This window comes from Rhinolophus sinicus, chromosome 9 (assembly GCF_057876585.1).
Source record: "Rhinolophus sinicus isolate RSI-liver-muscle chromosome 9, RSI-T2T, whole genome shotgun sequence".
In the NCBI taxonomy this organism is placed as follows: Eukaryota; Metazoa; Chordata; class Mammalia; order Chiroptera; family Rhinolophidae; genus Rhinolophus; species Rhinolophus sinicus.
Genome location: NC_142509.1, coordinates 20,754,354 through 20,770,780, shown reverse-complemented (window position 1 = coordinate 20,770,780; position 16,427 = coordinate 20,754,354). Strand labels below are relative to the sequence as shown.

The 16,427-nt window shown below is 40.5% G+C and overlaps 1 protein-coding gene across 6 annotated transcripts in view; it reads right to left on the bottom strand.

Moving 5' to 3' along the window:
- EIF4ENIF1 (eukaryotic translation initiation factor 4E nuclear import factor 1) overlaps positions 1-16,427 on the bottom strand; it is a 47,919-nt gene that overhangs the window by 8,732 nt on the left and 22,760 nt on the right. For all 6 annotated transcript variants that reach the window (XM_088800927.1, XM_088800926.1, XM_019754240.3 and 3 more), the window contains 8 exons: positions 14,403-14,689; positions 13,920-14,121; positions 9,958-10,133; positions 4,972-5,107; positions 4,584-4,763; positions 3,493-3,725; positions 807-878; positions 212-395 (listed from right to left, as the gene is read on the bottom strand). In XM_088800927.1, the coding sequence (XP_088657053.1) occupies positions 212-395; positions 807-878; positions 3,493-3,725; positions 4,584-4,763; positions 4,972-5,107; positions 9,958-10,133; positions 13,920-14,121; positions 14,403-14,689 (1,470 nt within the window). The remainder of the gene's footprint in view (positions 1-211; positions 396-806; positions 879-3,492; positions 3,726-4,583; positions 4,764-4,971; positions 5,108-9,957; positions 10,134-13,919; positions 14,122-14,402; positions 14,690-16,427) is intronic.

Sequence of the window (16,427 nt, the reverse complement as noted above, 5' to 3'; positions counted from 1 at the left end):
ATTTATCTAGATGAACAATTGGATAATAAACTACCTTCCACATTTGTGTCCCCACCACCCCCAGAAAAAAGTATAAAAAATCCACGTATTTATTTTTCAAGTCTTCAAGGATGCTGATGAAAAAAGACTGGAAGAGTATAACCTTTTGGGGGGGAGGGGTACAGCGCGACAGGGGACAGATGGACGGATACCTACACACAGAAGTATTTACCAATTGGCGATGGTATTCGAGGACGAAGGTAGTCTGCTGAGGCTGCTCGCGTCTGAAACACCTGTGACAGGGGAGGAGAGGGTGCCCTTTGGCCAAGCAAAGACGTTGTGGGCTCCAAGCTCCCCATAAGGCCACTCAGAAGATTGGAAGAAGCAGGTCGCTGAACTGGTGGCCCCAGAAGTTCCTACAGGCAGAAAAGTCACTTGTGAACAAACCTAGTTCTTCCTCCTAGTCAGAGGGTATGGAGTCACTTTTGGAAGCCAACGAAGAAACTCCCTGATGCCCCACTGAAGGAATTGGCACATGTCCATGCAGCACATTTCTCTGAATGTTCCCCTAGTAACATCTGCTACACACACAGGTTACTTTAAATTCCCATAGAAATTGCAAACTGGAAATCAAGGGCTTACTTTGTCATCCTTTTCAGCTCCCTCCCCACACCACCCTGAGATTAACAGCAACACAGAACTAAGTCAACAACATATCCTCAGTCGACATGGCCCATCCTCTAAGGCCCAGAGCTCGCCCCCCACAAGAACCCATTCAGAGGACACCTGTTCAGGGCCCTGAGGCCTCGGGTAAGATGAGGAAGTACCTGCAGGATGTTCTTAGGGACAGGCCGGCCCGGACTCTCAGCAGCGGACAGCAAATGGCTTTCAAGGTTTCGCTAAAAGAGTCAGAGGAAAACTGGTTTTAACCTTCTTACACACTTCACTTTGAGATTAAGTGGGGACCACGACAAAGCATTAAAAACTCCCCGGGGAGTCAGCACGAAGAGCAGGAAGATGTCAAAGTCACAGAAAATTAACTTAGGTCAACTTGTCCCACTCTCTCAACACATGGGTCCCAAAGATCTGGGAAAAGAATCTTCACATGTGCATGTGAAATCCAGTCACAGACCCTCAGACGACGTCTTTTCCTCCCTGTGTTAACCCCAGTTCATTTCACTGTTTCTAACACTGTGACCAAAAGAAGGGAAAATGGTGAAATAGGAAAGCACTTACTTAGTAAAAAGTTACACATGGGAAATTTTGACAATTTACAGGCTTTAATTTTTGAGGCAACCTTTGCTACCCATTATCTTTAACAAGATTTACAGACCACAGATGGTACTGAAAAGCCTAGTAAACAACATGCAGTTTTGGCCAAAATTGTTATATTTCAGTTTCGTATTTCAGGAAATTTAAACTTTATTATTTATTTATAAGTAAGCTGTAACAAAGGGGTCTTATACACAGGGTCAAATTCAAATCCTCCACTTATTGCTCCTCTGATGCAGCGGCAGTTACGTTTTGCATCCAACTTGCATTATTCCTGCACGTTAGTACATCCTTGCGCCCACTTAGCTCTGCCTGAAGTGCCTGCTCTGGTACAGTTTCCCTTCTCCTAGGTGGAGATGCCAAGGTCCACAGCAACAATCTCGGGCATGACCAATAGCCCAAAGGCATCCAAGTGTTTTATCGCTGTTTTTGGAATCGGAACTCAATGCAGATGATTTTAATAAGAGATATCCTCAAGAGTCATTTAATTCCACCTAACAAAAACAAGTAGGCAACTTTATACTACAGGGCTTACTATATTTGGAGGACAGAGTATACAATTCAATTTGAAATGGAGTTTAGATTAAACCATCATGTCCTATGCTGGGGATGAAACAATATGACTGAACCTAAACAGATGGGGGCAGATCAGAAATAGTATACATAACACACACAGCAAGGTAATGCAAGACTTGGTTTTAGAAGTAGACTATGACTCAACAACATGCAAATCAAGCAGTAACTGGGGCTAATGTGCTTATTACATTACTTTCCTTGTTACGTCTTTTTCTAGGTTAGGTTGAGTTTGTGTTCCTCTTTGCCTAGCAACTTGAATTATGTCACCCATCACTTTACGTGCAGGTGTTTAAGGCTCATTCCGTTGGCTGAAACCAGACATATTTCAGAGCACTGAAACACCAATATTAAACCTTACAACTCAGGGTCAATTGTGTCAGTATCAAACCCTAGAATCATATCTGAAACAAAATGTTCAAAAGCATCAGGTTACCTGTTGAATTTCCCCGCTCCCTTTTCTGTACTCACTCACTCTAAAAGAAAGAGGCTACTTACAAGAATTGACCCACACCGCTGCAGTCAGCACCCACTCACCAAGACACAAAGGTAACAAGGAAGGAGTACAGGATAGTTTGTGATCTTTTAATCTGGTCTTCATTTGAAAGAACTTGTATCTAATAATTCTTTGTATGGAAACTTACTCCAAAGTAGTTTATGATAAATGTTCCCCTACAATTGGCATGATGTGGTCAGATACGTAGGAATAAGTCTACCTACCTGAGATGCCTCCTTTCAGAGGTAGAGCGTCAGTCCTGGCAGTAAGACCGGGAACAATGATACTATCTCTGTTGGAATCTCTGTCACTAACTGCTGGTCATATAGGAAACACCAAAAACCAGTTGCCTTCCCGAGGTACAACCTGTCACTGCCGTAGCTCACTTGTCGTCCCCAGAAAAGGTGTAAGGGGAAAACAAGCGGCAAGACTCAATTTGGTGAATTTGCTATAGCTTAACTGGAGTAAGTCTATGTTTTTATTATTCAGATTTACCTTTTCCTTTTCTTTTGTATCATCAAGGAACAGCAATACTGACACATAGGCCGTGGCGGAGAACTACCCTCAAGTGTGTTATGACAAAGACCAGCATGTGCTACACCTGACATGCGCTCACCTTTTAACTTCATGCCTAAAGGTGTTTTACAAGTTTGGAGTCATAGCTTTTTCTATCAGTAAATACAGTGTACATTTGTCTTGAAAAATCTATCCTAGATACTTTACAAATGATTTGTACCACTGCCAACTGCCTAATGAAGAAAGCCGGTAATCCCAGGTATTTGGGACTGATAAGAAGGTGTGAAAAGACCGGACTATAAAAATACAGTAAGTTATTTTAACTTAAGTAGCTGAATAAACAGAAGACTTTCTTTGGAGCTCATCCAAAAAGATATTTTCACACCTTTTTTTTCCAACAGTGACTTAAAGTTATGTCTGAATCTTTCAATCTTTATACTGTCACCCACAATCCATACAGATTAACCACAAACCTTTCCCTAGTAACAAATAAGATGGCGATAATTAAAGAACACACAAAAGCATCAAGGACTAAGTGACTACTAAAGAATTTCCAACTTACTCAGAATACCTTTTTAAAAATCCATTTATTGTGGTGGGAAGTGCAATAGAAGAGGGAAAAGGAGGAAAGGCTGGGGTTTGTGCCAAATACTTACGCTGACTTTGGGCTGAGAAGGCAAAGTCCCACTTGCCTTCATGGTGCTCACTAGCTTGTTGAATGCAGTCATATCTCCATCTTTTTTGAGCTGTCGATTGCTGGTTACAGCACTCAGGGTCTCCTCTAAGTGTTCTGCCATGAAGGGAGTTGAATTCTTCACTTGCTGGTCCATCTTCAAGCCCTTGAGCCCTGCTTCCACCTCTTCCACTGAAAGCACAACCCCTGAATGTGCTGAAAAGGTTGAGAAAGTCCAGGTTAAGCCAAGCAAAGGACTATATGGTAGGAATTCTCTTTGGCTATCATGATGGTTAAGGTGAAAATAAAAAAGGCTGACACCAAAAATAGACGAATTGAAGACACTTAAAATCACTGTTGCTCAGTGGGAATAAGGCCATAATTGCATACTTAGTAAGAGATGGCATAAACTAACCTAAAATGTTTAGGTGCTAGAAATGGGGGGACCACAACCACGGGGTGCTATGCTTTAAGACTTGACAAGGTCAAGCAGATGGCCTTTGGACAGGAGCCCACCGTTCTCCCAGAATTCCAGCATTCTGAATAAACCTGCTTTTCTTTCTACCAAAAAAAAAAAAAAAAAAAAAAATAGACGTGACAGGATCCCGTCGCATGTCCTGCAGGAGGACCTCTACAATGAGTCCTCTGGAGACTTGTTACCAGCGACAGGAATCCCAGCAGCTCAACATCAGCAAGATTGTTACCAGCACTATGGTTATCTCACTCAGGTTCTACGTTGAGGGCTTATAACCTAAGCAAGAACATGGCAGATTGGGGCAAAGATGTGAGGAGCTATCAAGTTAGGAGGATTATACCATTCACTGGTGTCATAATTAGGCTCCAGGTAAGAAAGGAGACTTGGTGGAAAAGTTCTTATCACAAGGCCCATGACCCACTGACTACAGGTTCTCAAAGAGGTGCTACTGTTTGATAGAAAGTTTTTTTTTTTGAAGAACATTAAATAAAACCCACCATCTTTTTGACTTTTGATGAAATAGTATGTTAGATTTAACTGCCTTAAGACAACATTGAAGCTTTTTCAGATACCTAAAGCAGACTCTAATAAATACTTACAGCTCTCTTTAAGTTTTTCTTTATTTGCAGAAAGGCTGGAAAGAAGAGGTTTTAAATCCACTTTGGCTTTCTGTAGCATTTCTAAAATATCCACTTTATTTTCAGCATGGTCTTCCAATGGTATAGGAGCAAAATAATTCCCCGAATTCTGCCCAGGAGAGAGGATGGCTTGCTCCAGACCTAATATTTCAAGTACATATATTGATAATTAATTGGTGTGAATACAGCACAGAAACATATCTTCAGCAGTATTAAAAGGACACAAATTAAAGATTTTACTCTCCAGAGATCCCTTAACCCTAATGGACCCCCGACTAATGAAGACAGAATGAACGATGTCAGAGAAAGCTCAAGTCTACGTCCAAGGCTAGAATCTGAAGCCATTTACCTGCAAGTCTCTCCAGTTCTTCATGTGGTGTTGACCCGAGACTGCTGGATCGGCTTCCTGATCGGCTTGGGTTAGAGAACCACCTACTGAAACGACTGGCAGAGACTGACCCTTCTCCCAAAACATCTTCTATCATCTAAAGGGAAATACAAAAGGAGCTAAGACAATAGTTTCTAAGTGAAAAGGACAAGAAGGTTCAAATTTTAAGAAAGGGTCACTTACTTTGAAACTTCCTTTGAAGCAGCTGACCTGAAGGTAAACACCCTCAGAACTTAGGATTTTGAACATCTTTAACTTTTCTTCCTCTCCTGGGTCATTTCTGAGTAACCCAAACTCGGGCATAACCAACCATGTATTTTCTAAGCATATAAAGCAAAACCTCTGGGCCACAGAAAGCATTTTCGTTTTCTATCCTTTGCCTCATTAGAAAATCCATGAACTACTGAGTTCTAAGAGGACATAGTTTCAAAATCAAAATCAGCACCAGGACTAAAGCATTCCATTGCCAAGCAGATGAGTGGCCTTCAACTAAACATCAGGTATGGAGAGCTGATGAAAGAAAACCCTTGCTTCAAACATTCTCAAAGTTGTAATGAACATTATAAAGTTCAACGCTGATAACTGCAGAAGCCAAAAGTTAAAATGTAGAGCTCATAGAGATGACAATTCCAAGCCAAAGTTTAGAAAGTGTCAGAATGTGAAAGATGAAGTTTTAACTAATCTCTAGTATCTATTTGAACTTAATGGGAAGTTTTCAGGTGTTTGTTTTGTTTTAAATCAGACTTCTATGGTGTTTGGCTTAATAATAAGGCCAACTAAACGATGCACTATGATCAGAAATGATTTCTTCAACACTGTTTCATAATAGTAATTTGTATTACCAATCCTTAAAAACTAGATTTAAATGTTTTTTAAAAAGGAAAATTCTACTCTATCATAAATCCAGTTAAGTATTCAAATTGATCTTTATGCAGTGTTCTTACTGATATTTAGAAGACAAGATAAAGCAAATGTCAATCCAAAAAATGGCACATCCTTGAAAATAAGGCATAAACTTTCACTTCTATACCAATGGTAAACAGAAAACACATTTTCCCCCAAGCTGGTACATGGATGACAGTTAATGACTGTTTTATCTGAAGTGTGGCACTTGCAGTTTCCAGTTAAAGTTCAGCCGTGGAAGGTTAAGACTCTTTTATTCTTATCTGGAAGAATTTTCTCATTATACATACCCAAACTAAACCATAAAATACTTCTCTTGAACACAAGGGATTTTAATTCAAGACACTAATTTATTATTTGTGGTACTTCGATTTTCTGAGGTATTATTCAGACAGTTTCAATCACATTCCACCTGTAGACCCTCATACCTTAAATAATGCTGACTTTTAAATGCACTAATTTTGCAATAAAGTATAAGCGAAGCATGAATCAAGTGGCACTGTGAAAAATTGGGAATTGTACCCAAGATACAATCACCTTGGTGATAAACAGGAATTACTTTCAAAGTAACTAAAAGCTACAGCTATTAAAAATATTTTAATGTTAGAAAGTTTGAAATTAGCAAAAAAATGGCTTTGCATTTTAATCCTTGTATTTCCTCTGATCATACTGTACAGGGAAAAATCAGAAGATACACAGGAGAAACATGAAAAAGTAAAGGACATGAATATAAAGTATTTTTATATTGGACATTTTCTAAAGATATGATAGGTAGTAAGTAGAGAAAGTCGTTTCCATATTTTGATCATTGACCAACTTGGTTTTGCTTAGATTTATTATAGGCTAAGTTTTATTATAGTTAAGACATAAAAAGTAGAAACAAAGTTACTTTTACACACATTTACTGGAAATGCCAATTTCAAGAAACTAAAGCATTTTAAACCCAAAAAGAACCTGAAAGAGTTTAGCTTATCAGTCGTTTTTACCACAGAGAAGCTGAGATGCTCTAACAGCAGTGCCTCCCATCCTGCAATCTGGCACAGGAAATGGAGACCTGAGCCCATAGCTCTGACTTCCTGGTCAAGACACCCTCTGCTACATCCTTGTTGGCCATCAACCGATCAAGGAGAGGACCCTGTGAACTGTATTCTGGTATGTTTCAGCTGCTCTTTCTAGACTAGATTTTTAATAGCATTTTTAAAGTAACCTGTGTGACTGTTAGTCTGGTCCCTCAAACAAAGGTCACTTAGACAAGTCATATCCTAAGATTCATATTATTATTCTGATTATCAAACAGATACTGTGTAATATTTTTGCTCTTTGACAATTACTAGGTTTTATTGATCAATGCTTTTCTTTTATTACTTTCTACTTTTAAGAAAATTTGTGAATTTTTGTATTGTTTCACTGTAGCTTAATTTTTTGGGGATTTCTAATGAGTGCATTTAAGGCTATACATTTTCTTCCAAGCATACTTTTGATTATGCCACCAAGGATTTTCTATGTCATGTTCCTGTTCATCTCTACATAGTTTAGGATTCCCGTTTTGATTTCCTTTTTTCTTCATTCAACATACTTAGCACCTGTTATGTGTCAGGCACTGTATGTAGTTTAAGAGTTGCGACATACCTAAACAAACCTATTTTTAATTATTTAACTGAAATTATTTGCACATGGGATCCAAACTTTCAGTTTGGATCGATTTTTGTGACTGTCAACTTCTAATACCAGTAAATATAGTTTAGAAATATAGGTATATTTCTGTTTATACCTATTAATACTCAACATTGTGGAGCTTATGGAGTGCCATGTACTATTTCAAGCACTTTATATAACATTTGTTAAATGACATTCAAATCTTATATAGCCCTTCTTACTTATTTTCCCCAACTGACTGGTCATTTTCTGAGCATTGTATTAGAATCCAGCTGGTCATATAGCACATTGCAGCACCTGTTTCACTGATCCCAGTTTTTCTTTTAAATTAATGTGACACAGTATACGCACCTTAACGAGCAGTACCTCCATAAAAAGCATAGACAGATTTCCTACCCAGTACCTACTGCTCAGCATTAGCCAAGTTTTGGTTGAGGGTGAGAGCCAAAGGATAAGATGGAGCTGAGTTACTATTCCTCCCTTTCATGCTTTAGAGGAAGTACAGTTGTGGGGAGTTAAGAGCAAAGACTATTAACTGAAACCGCATAAATCAGAATTCAGTTCCCACCACTTACTAGCTGTATGACTTTGGACGAGTTATTTAAATCTCTGTGTCTGTCTCCTCATCTATAAAATGGAAACAGCAGTAAACTAACTTATAAAGGTTTTGTGAGGATTAAATGACTAATTATATGTAAAGCCTAAAGCACTGTATGTATATTACCTATCGTTAAAAGTTTCGTTTTGAATTTTTCGTCTGCCTCAACACACAGGTGGGTTTTACAAATGCTCACATTTGGAGCCACGTACAGGTCTCTAAATTTGACCTTTTGCTGTGAAAACTTTTTACAATAAGATTTCCATCTGTTTTCTAAGAATACCAAAAAAAAAAAAGTTACCAAACACTGTTTGTTGGTATAAAAATAAAAAATTACTGTCCCCTCAAAAGCTAAGAATTTGAGAGGACTACTCAATTTTACATCAAGTAAATTAAGTTCACATTTGGATGTGACCCTTCTGTTCATAGTAAGCCAAAGGACTGTTGGCTAGCTAGTGAGGTTTCTGGCTAGGAAACTTTGAGTTAAAATTGTTCCTACACTTTAAGAAACAAAACCAAGCAGTTGCCAGTTGATTTGGAGCCATGCTCCTGAGCAGTGCCACAGACTGTGGGCTTGGACCATGCTGTCTACATAGAAGTAATTTCAGAGAGTGAGAGTACATACTTAGAAACCTCTACAGCAATTTGTCACTGCTGTGACATTGGTACTTTATACTGAAGTTTTGGTCCTCAGTGAATTGGAAATAAAACCTTGCCCCCCTTACCAAAGAGAATTTAAGAAGTACTGCCCTAGAACTCATCTGTGGCCCTGTACCTATCAGTGCTGTGCCGTGTCTGCTCACCTTTTCTGGGTGGCCATCTTTTGGGGGTTGAGGGTGAGGCAGGCAAATGACAAAAGAGATAGGCCAATGTTGCCCGCTCTGTCGTGCCCAGTTTTACCTGCTAATGCACTAATCAAACAAGGAGCAGTTATAGTCAAGCAGTAGCGTCATTGAAGTTAAATTCCATGAACCATCAATTCTAAAGGACTGGTCAAACTTACTTGCTGTATTTGGTCTTGTAAATGGGACACTGGAATGTACAGATTCTTTTGGTCAAATGATTTTTAAATTCTATTTGATCAGAGTTCTATGCACTCTTTCAGCAACCACAGAAAACCTGATTTCTGTGTATGTAGGCCAGTTAAATGTTTTCTTCACAGGTTTGATGAGGCTATACTAAGCCCTAAACAGCTGAAGGGGATAGGAGCAAGGGCAGGTAGCAAGTGAAGGTCTGGGATGTCTTACTGTTTCTACTGTAAAAGTCAAGAAAGCCCAGACCTCAACAGCTCAGCAGCAACACTGAAGAGCATCCCGAATTCCTCTGCACTAAAGGTTTTCAGAACCATCGCATCACAAAGGCACCACCTCACCAGCCAGCCTGACCCAAGGAATGCAGATCAGTGTGACACCAACCACCCGGTATAAAACTCCACCTCCACTGAAATCTTTACAACAAACACTTAACTACTTAAAAGTTAAAGCAGACAATGTTCTTCAACATCTGAAGAATTCTTAGGCCAATGCTACCAGTCTGGAAAAACAGTTAACTTGTACTGAATTCTCAGTCATTCCCACTAAGCCTCTCAAAACAAAGCCAACAAAAATTCAAATGAGTTATTTGAATTCAAAAATTCAAACAAGAGTTCATTCTTAAAAATTAAGAATAAAAGCCCAAACAACCCAAAACATCTAGCAAAACAATACTTTAAAAAGAGGTATCTTCAGACTCGGGACAAATGTAAGCATATAGTTGCTCCTCCATGTTTATAAGTGGGCAGCTACACTCACCGAAGCCAAGCACGGCACTTTATCAAGGTTAAAGAACTCATTAAAGTCAAATTCTCCCGGGGACTGCTCAGGCAAGACGGCGTCCCTCGGCACTTCCTGATCAGCAGCAGGCTCGTGTGCGAGGATGACCTCCACCTCATGCTCTTCGGCCACTCCTCCATTGCACTCGACTATGCCTGAAAGCAAAACCAGGACAAAAACAGGCTGATCAAGCGAACTGCTCCAGACTTACTCTGTGGCTTCAGCCATCATCACACGCGAAGAAGAGCCACCGATGACTTTAAAAGCAGACTTCTTGTGCTGGTACAGCATTTGCAACTGTAAAACAGGTCCCTTCCTATGGAGCTAGAGGAGGAAACGGCCTTGACAGGCCAGAACACCACATGATGAGAGCAGGACTGTAGCCCCCACTCAGCCCATTCTTCAAGTTTTCTACAGTGTAGTGGATTCTTTTTCTAACGACTTATTTATTTATTTAAAAAGATAATCTTTGCCAAGTCTCTTACTGATTCAAAATGGAACCGAATTAATTTCGCTCTGTCTTCACACATGCATCTGGCACCATCAGCGTTCTGCAACCTAAGGTATTTATGTGAAACCTAGCATGAGGGCAATTTTCACTTGCCTACAGGTTGGTTGTTCATCCTTCAAGGCAAAGCACAAATGTCACCTCCTCTAGGAAGCCTGCCTGCCTGTCCATTTTGATCCTACCCAGCAAAATTGATCACAGCCTTCTCTATAATCACTGTATTATGTCTCAGGGTACTTACCATACTATAATACAGTAACCGTCTGGTAAGACTGAGCTCTCTGAGGGCAGGAAACCTGCTCTAATCAGCTTTATCTTACTCTGTAGTGCCTGATACGTTTAAAACTCAGTAATATTTGGTTGTTGTTAGGATGGGAAGGTAATGTCTAAGTGAAGCTACCGAGAACTAACGTTTAAGGAAACTAACATCTTAATTTTAGCCAGAGTATGGGCAAAAAGCAAAATCCGTAGGGTTAAAAAAAAATACACCAAAAACTTTTCTTTTAAGTAAGTGCACTGAGAGATACTGGGCATTCAACTTTTTAATCTGAAGAACTGAACTCCACCCTGTAAAAACACCTATATAAGAGCTGCCTACAGTTTCAACATCACAATAGATGTGAAAATCTCCTGGGAAAAAAAGCATAAAATCTGGACTCATCCCTTCTCAAAAGTCCCTAACAGTTCCGTAGCCTTGATATTAATCAGCCAGGATATTCTAGACCAAGAGAGGCTAAATGCTGTCATCTGCACTGACATTCCAGTAACACTTCCGAGAGCAAAGCGGGACTACAACAACTGAAGGCTTAAGTGGCTTGCTTACCCAAGGTCTCCACACTAGCAAGTAGCAGAAGCTTCAACCCCAGGACGCCTACCAACGCTCTGCCACAGCCCGCTGTGCGCGTAAGGCAGCACCACTCCTCCACAGGGTGTCTGCCACCTTTGTGAGCCCTGGATGAGGCAAGTCCGTCTCTTCGGTGGTCAGCACATCTTACTGCTAACCACCTGAGGCAATGACTGTAGCCCCTCAAAGACTTACACTGAAACTACAATGACTACTTTGGAGGAAGTATTATCCTTATTTTACAAAGAAACTGAGCCCTAGAAAAAGCAAACAACTTCATCACCCAATCAAGGCCACGTCTGTGTCCTTTTCACTACAGCAATGCTTCTCCTTGACCTACTCTGCCCACCAGAACCTGCCTACTGACTTCAGGACTTACAAGCAACATACATTTTGTTACAGTTTTGTTTCCCAACTTAAGGATGGGAGCCAGAAGAATTTATATATACATAGCTCATCCATTTACAAAAGAAACTTTAATATTTTTCCTGTGTTGAAATGAGAACATCTCTTAACAGATGAATGGCTTTTGCAAGTAGCAAGAGTGCCCCACATGCAATTTTATGCAGCCTCAAGCTCTCTGGAAAGCAAACTGGGCCTGACAACTGAGAGTGGGCACAAGTAGGGAGGAATATGCACTAGCAGACAAACATAACTGGCCATTTATTATGATTGCCTCAAAAGCCAGGGACCCAGGAAAGATAACTAAGGGCAAGCTTTATCACATTTCAGAATGAACGTATACTTTCTTTAGAGAGAATGCAAATTAAAATGTTCTTTTCTATCGCTAGAGGGTTTTAACTATTTCCCTGTTCTACATAACTTTGTGCTGGTCACAAGTGTAATACATATTCAAACAGTTTCATTCGCCACCGTACACACATCACTTAGCGTGGGTGCTCACTACTTATCTGTTTTAAAAGCCTGCAGGCAAGGAACATGTTTGTCTTGCTCAGTGCTACATTCCCAGACTAGCACGTGTCTGCAAAGAGCTGCTACATGGTAAGTTCAGTGGAAAGCTGCAATACAGACACAAAAACGAACTAAAAGGCACTCACCGTTCCTCCCCCCCTTTTCATTTTTGCAGCCAAGATGAAACTACAGAGTACCTATTTTTCTTAAATACAGTTGCTAAGAGAACCTATGAACCTTTTGCAATTAACTGATGGGGGTGAGTGAACCAAGACCCCTGGATTCTACTCGAGGCTTCGTCATGAAACCTGTGTGACAGGGTCTCAGGTTGTTGCCTCTTTCTAGGCCTGTCTCTCTTTGCATCTGTAAGGTGAGGAGGTGACATCACTGATATATCTCACTCCTTTTGGCCTCTCCACTTGTTGATACAAGAATGGTTAAAATTCAGACTTCATTTCAGTGAAGAAAAACATGCTTCTCACCAGAAGCCTGATCTGCAATCATTAGGAAAAAAGACCACACTTGCTGGTGCTGTTTTAGTCTAATCGAGAATGAGACAAAGGCATATCTCAAAGGCAATGTAATAGCAAAGTCTCCTAAGTTACCCATCAATTTCCTGCATTACTTTAGGGAAGAAAGATTAACAGCGTAAGATAATGATAATGTCTCTGTATTTTAAAGATTGTGCAAAAAAAGACAAGTAAAATGATTTCTCCTAAATAAATCCGATTAGCTTATTTCTGTTTAAATATTTTAGCCTCATAATTTTAAAGTGGCACTGATTAAACACCCACGTGTTAAAATAGCTTTCCCCTTTTGTTGCCTGGTCTCTGCCAAAAGGTTTTTTCCCCACTAAACCTGAAGGCTGCAAGGAACTAGAATTTACTGAGTAACTGTCCACAAGAGGCTGAGCTCTGATGTGTACATTTGATCTTGATGCTAAAAGTAACCCTCAAAGTAATGAAGTAGGCATTGTCTTCACCTTACAAAGAAAAAGGCCCACCTGTTAAGAGTTTTATCAAAGATTATCGTGTTTCTAAGCAGCAGCCTCAGAACTCAAAACCCAGACTAGCCCACCTGGCTCTTCACTGCTTCTTCCCAAAACCATCAGCCCAGAGCTAGCCACTTCTGAGCCAGGTTGCTGCCCTGAAAACAACTACTGGGGCCCCTACTCTGCATCTGGCACCTCTCGTACATTTAGCTCTGTTTTCGTCAGTTTAGTAAAGGAGACACCTAACCTTATCTCACTCACAGTTAAGAAAACTGAGTTTAGGAGATGCCAAGTCACCTAGGAAGGTCTAACACCTGGTGAAGAAGGTGGGCTCCGAAGCCTAAAAGCATCTTGTTTGACGCTTCACTACTTACTTCCCTAGCGCCCACAGACAAGTCACTTAAGCCCCCTGTACCGCTAACTGTTCACCTCTAAGATGGGCATAAAAGTACCTAGCTCAGGAGGATTATACCGACAAAATGGAGGATTAGATAGACAAAATGCTTCTGTGTCTAGTCATAAAGTGTGCTCAATACATGAGACCCCTCATTATTTCTACCATGTTTCCTGTCTCTGGGGAACGCCTTCGTGTACCCAGTGCTCTCAAGAGGGTAATGTGACACGTTTCTGTTTAGCAGCAGGCACAAGCTGAGGACACACTATACCATCCCAAAGGTTCTGCTGACCTTCCTTCACAGAGGCCGTCCGTCGCCTTGTTCTTTTTCTCCCTTTGTGATCTTCTTCCAGTATCTTATCATCAAAGCCAGTCAGCTCAATGGTTTCAGACTGACTTGTGGGTCCAGCTGAGAACCATTCGGGTTCTTCTTCTGTGTAGGAATCATTTCTTCTACGCTCACCAAAGACACGCTTACTATCGCCAAACTCCCTCTGGAAAATACATAATACAAGATAAAAAATAAGATTCTACTTAAGGCACTTCTACCTCAATCAAGGTCTTGATGAATTAGATAATGTTCCCTGGTGCAATGAAGATGCTATGCTGTAGAACTGAAGCTGCTCCCCGACCCCACCCAGCTCTCTCTACTGCTCCCTACGTGGCTGAAGAATGAGTGGGCTGTGTTCATCCAGGATCTCAAAGGAACCTGGTAGGAATGAAGCGAATATTGAGTCCCTACGTACACGAGGTGCCAAAAGATCTAGAAACAAACCCTGAAACGCTTGTCCTTGTAGTCCCTCTCTCGGTCTCTGTCTCGCAAGTCCCGCAGGTCCTTATCGTTAAGACGGTGATCCTTTTCAAAGGTCCTAGCAGAGATTATCCTCCCACTGCCAATCCTTCGTCCCCCAAGCAGGCGAAGCCCATCACTGTCTTTCTCCAACGGGCTTCCTGAGCGCCGGGAGCTAACAGCAGCCGTCACGTGGCAGCCCCCTCCAAAGCTTCGTCTCTGTGGGCTGAGAACAACATCTAAGTCATCTTCTTTTACGCGCTCTCGTGGATCTGCAAAGATGCCAGAAATACAAAGATAAGCAAACCAGCAAGGGCATTTTTCCTCTCTAGGTGGCATGTCCACAACTGGCGGTGGTAGGAGTATTGGAAAAGTCACCACTAAAAGCTACAGAGTAACACGTACGTTGCATATTTAAATAAGACTGAGATTTTGCTTTTTCGCTTTGGAGCAATAAATGTACTTAATAAATGATTTTCCATGATTCGTCTCCTCAATCACTTTATTTTGACTAAGTCCTTACCTAAGTAATTATTAGCAAATATTTTATCAAATAAACTATAGTAGGTGTCAGTATTTGAAAACATAACTACTGAAAAAGTTAAAGTGTCTCTTCAACAAATGGTATTGAGGGGTGGACAGGTGGCTCAGTTGGTTAGAGCGCAAGCTCTGGGCAACGGGGCTGTGGGTTCAATCCCTACATGGGTCAGCGAGCTGCGCCCTCCACAACTAGAAGGAAGTCAATGAGCTGCAGCTGAGCTCCTGGGTGGCCAGATGGCTCAGTTGGTTGGAGTGTGGGATCTCAACCACAAGGTTGCCCAGTTCGACTCCCGCAAGGGATGGTGGGCTGTGCCCCCTGCAACTAACAATGGCAATTGGACCTGGAGCTGAGCTGTGCCCTCCACAAAACGATTGAAAGGACAACAACTTGAGTTGGAAAAAACCCTGGAAGTACACACTGTTCCCTGATAAAGTCCTGTTCCCCTCCACCTCCCCCCAAAAAACAAAACAAAACAAAAAAACAACCAAATGGTGTTGAACAGTTGGATATCCATATACAAACAAATAAATCCGAATCCACATCTGGTACTATACACAAAAATTAATTCAAAATGGATCATAGATCTAAATGCAAAACCTTAAACTATAAAATTTCTAGAAGAAAACATAGGAGGAAATCTTTGTGACACTCGGTTAAGCAAAGTTTTCTCAGGCACGACACAGCAAGAGCATAATCCCTTTTAAAAAATGATAAACTGGGCTTGATCAAAATTTACAACTCCTGCTCTTTGACAGATATACCGTGTTTCACTGAAAATAAGACCTAACCGGAAAATAAGCCCTAGCATGATTTTTCAGGATGACATCCCCTCAACATAAGCCCAAATGCGTCTTTTGGAACAAAAATTAATATAAGACCCGGTCTTAGTTTCGGGGAAACATGGTAGTTAAATCTTCACTTAATGTCACTGACAGGTTCTGTGACTTTTAAGTCAAACAATGTGTAATTAAACCAGTTTTACCAGAGGCTAATTGATATAAACAAAAGTTAAGTTCCTAGGGCATCTCATCAACGTTATAATGAAACGATGTTGAATGAAATGATGTTATTCAAGAACCTGGTGTATTGTTCAGAGATGCAAAAATAAGCCCTAGATTGTGAAAAAATATTTCAAAGCATCTATCTGACAAATGGCCTGTATCCAATACATACAATAGCTCTTATTAAAAACTCAAAAACAATCCAGTTAAAAAATGAACAAATGGTTTGATACTTTGCCAGAGAGGATACATGGATAGTCAATAAGCATATGAAAAAATATTCAACATCATTAGTCATTAGGGAAGTGCAAATTAAACCATAATGTGATACCACTACACACCTGCTAAATGGCTAAAATCAAAAAGACTGACCATTTCAAGTACTGATGAGGATGTGGAGCAAATGGAACTCTCATACACTGCTGTAAAATGGTATAACCACTTTGGAAAATGGCATGGTAGTTTCTC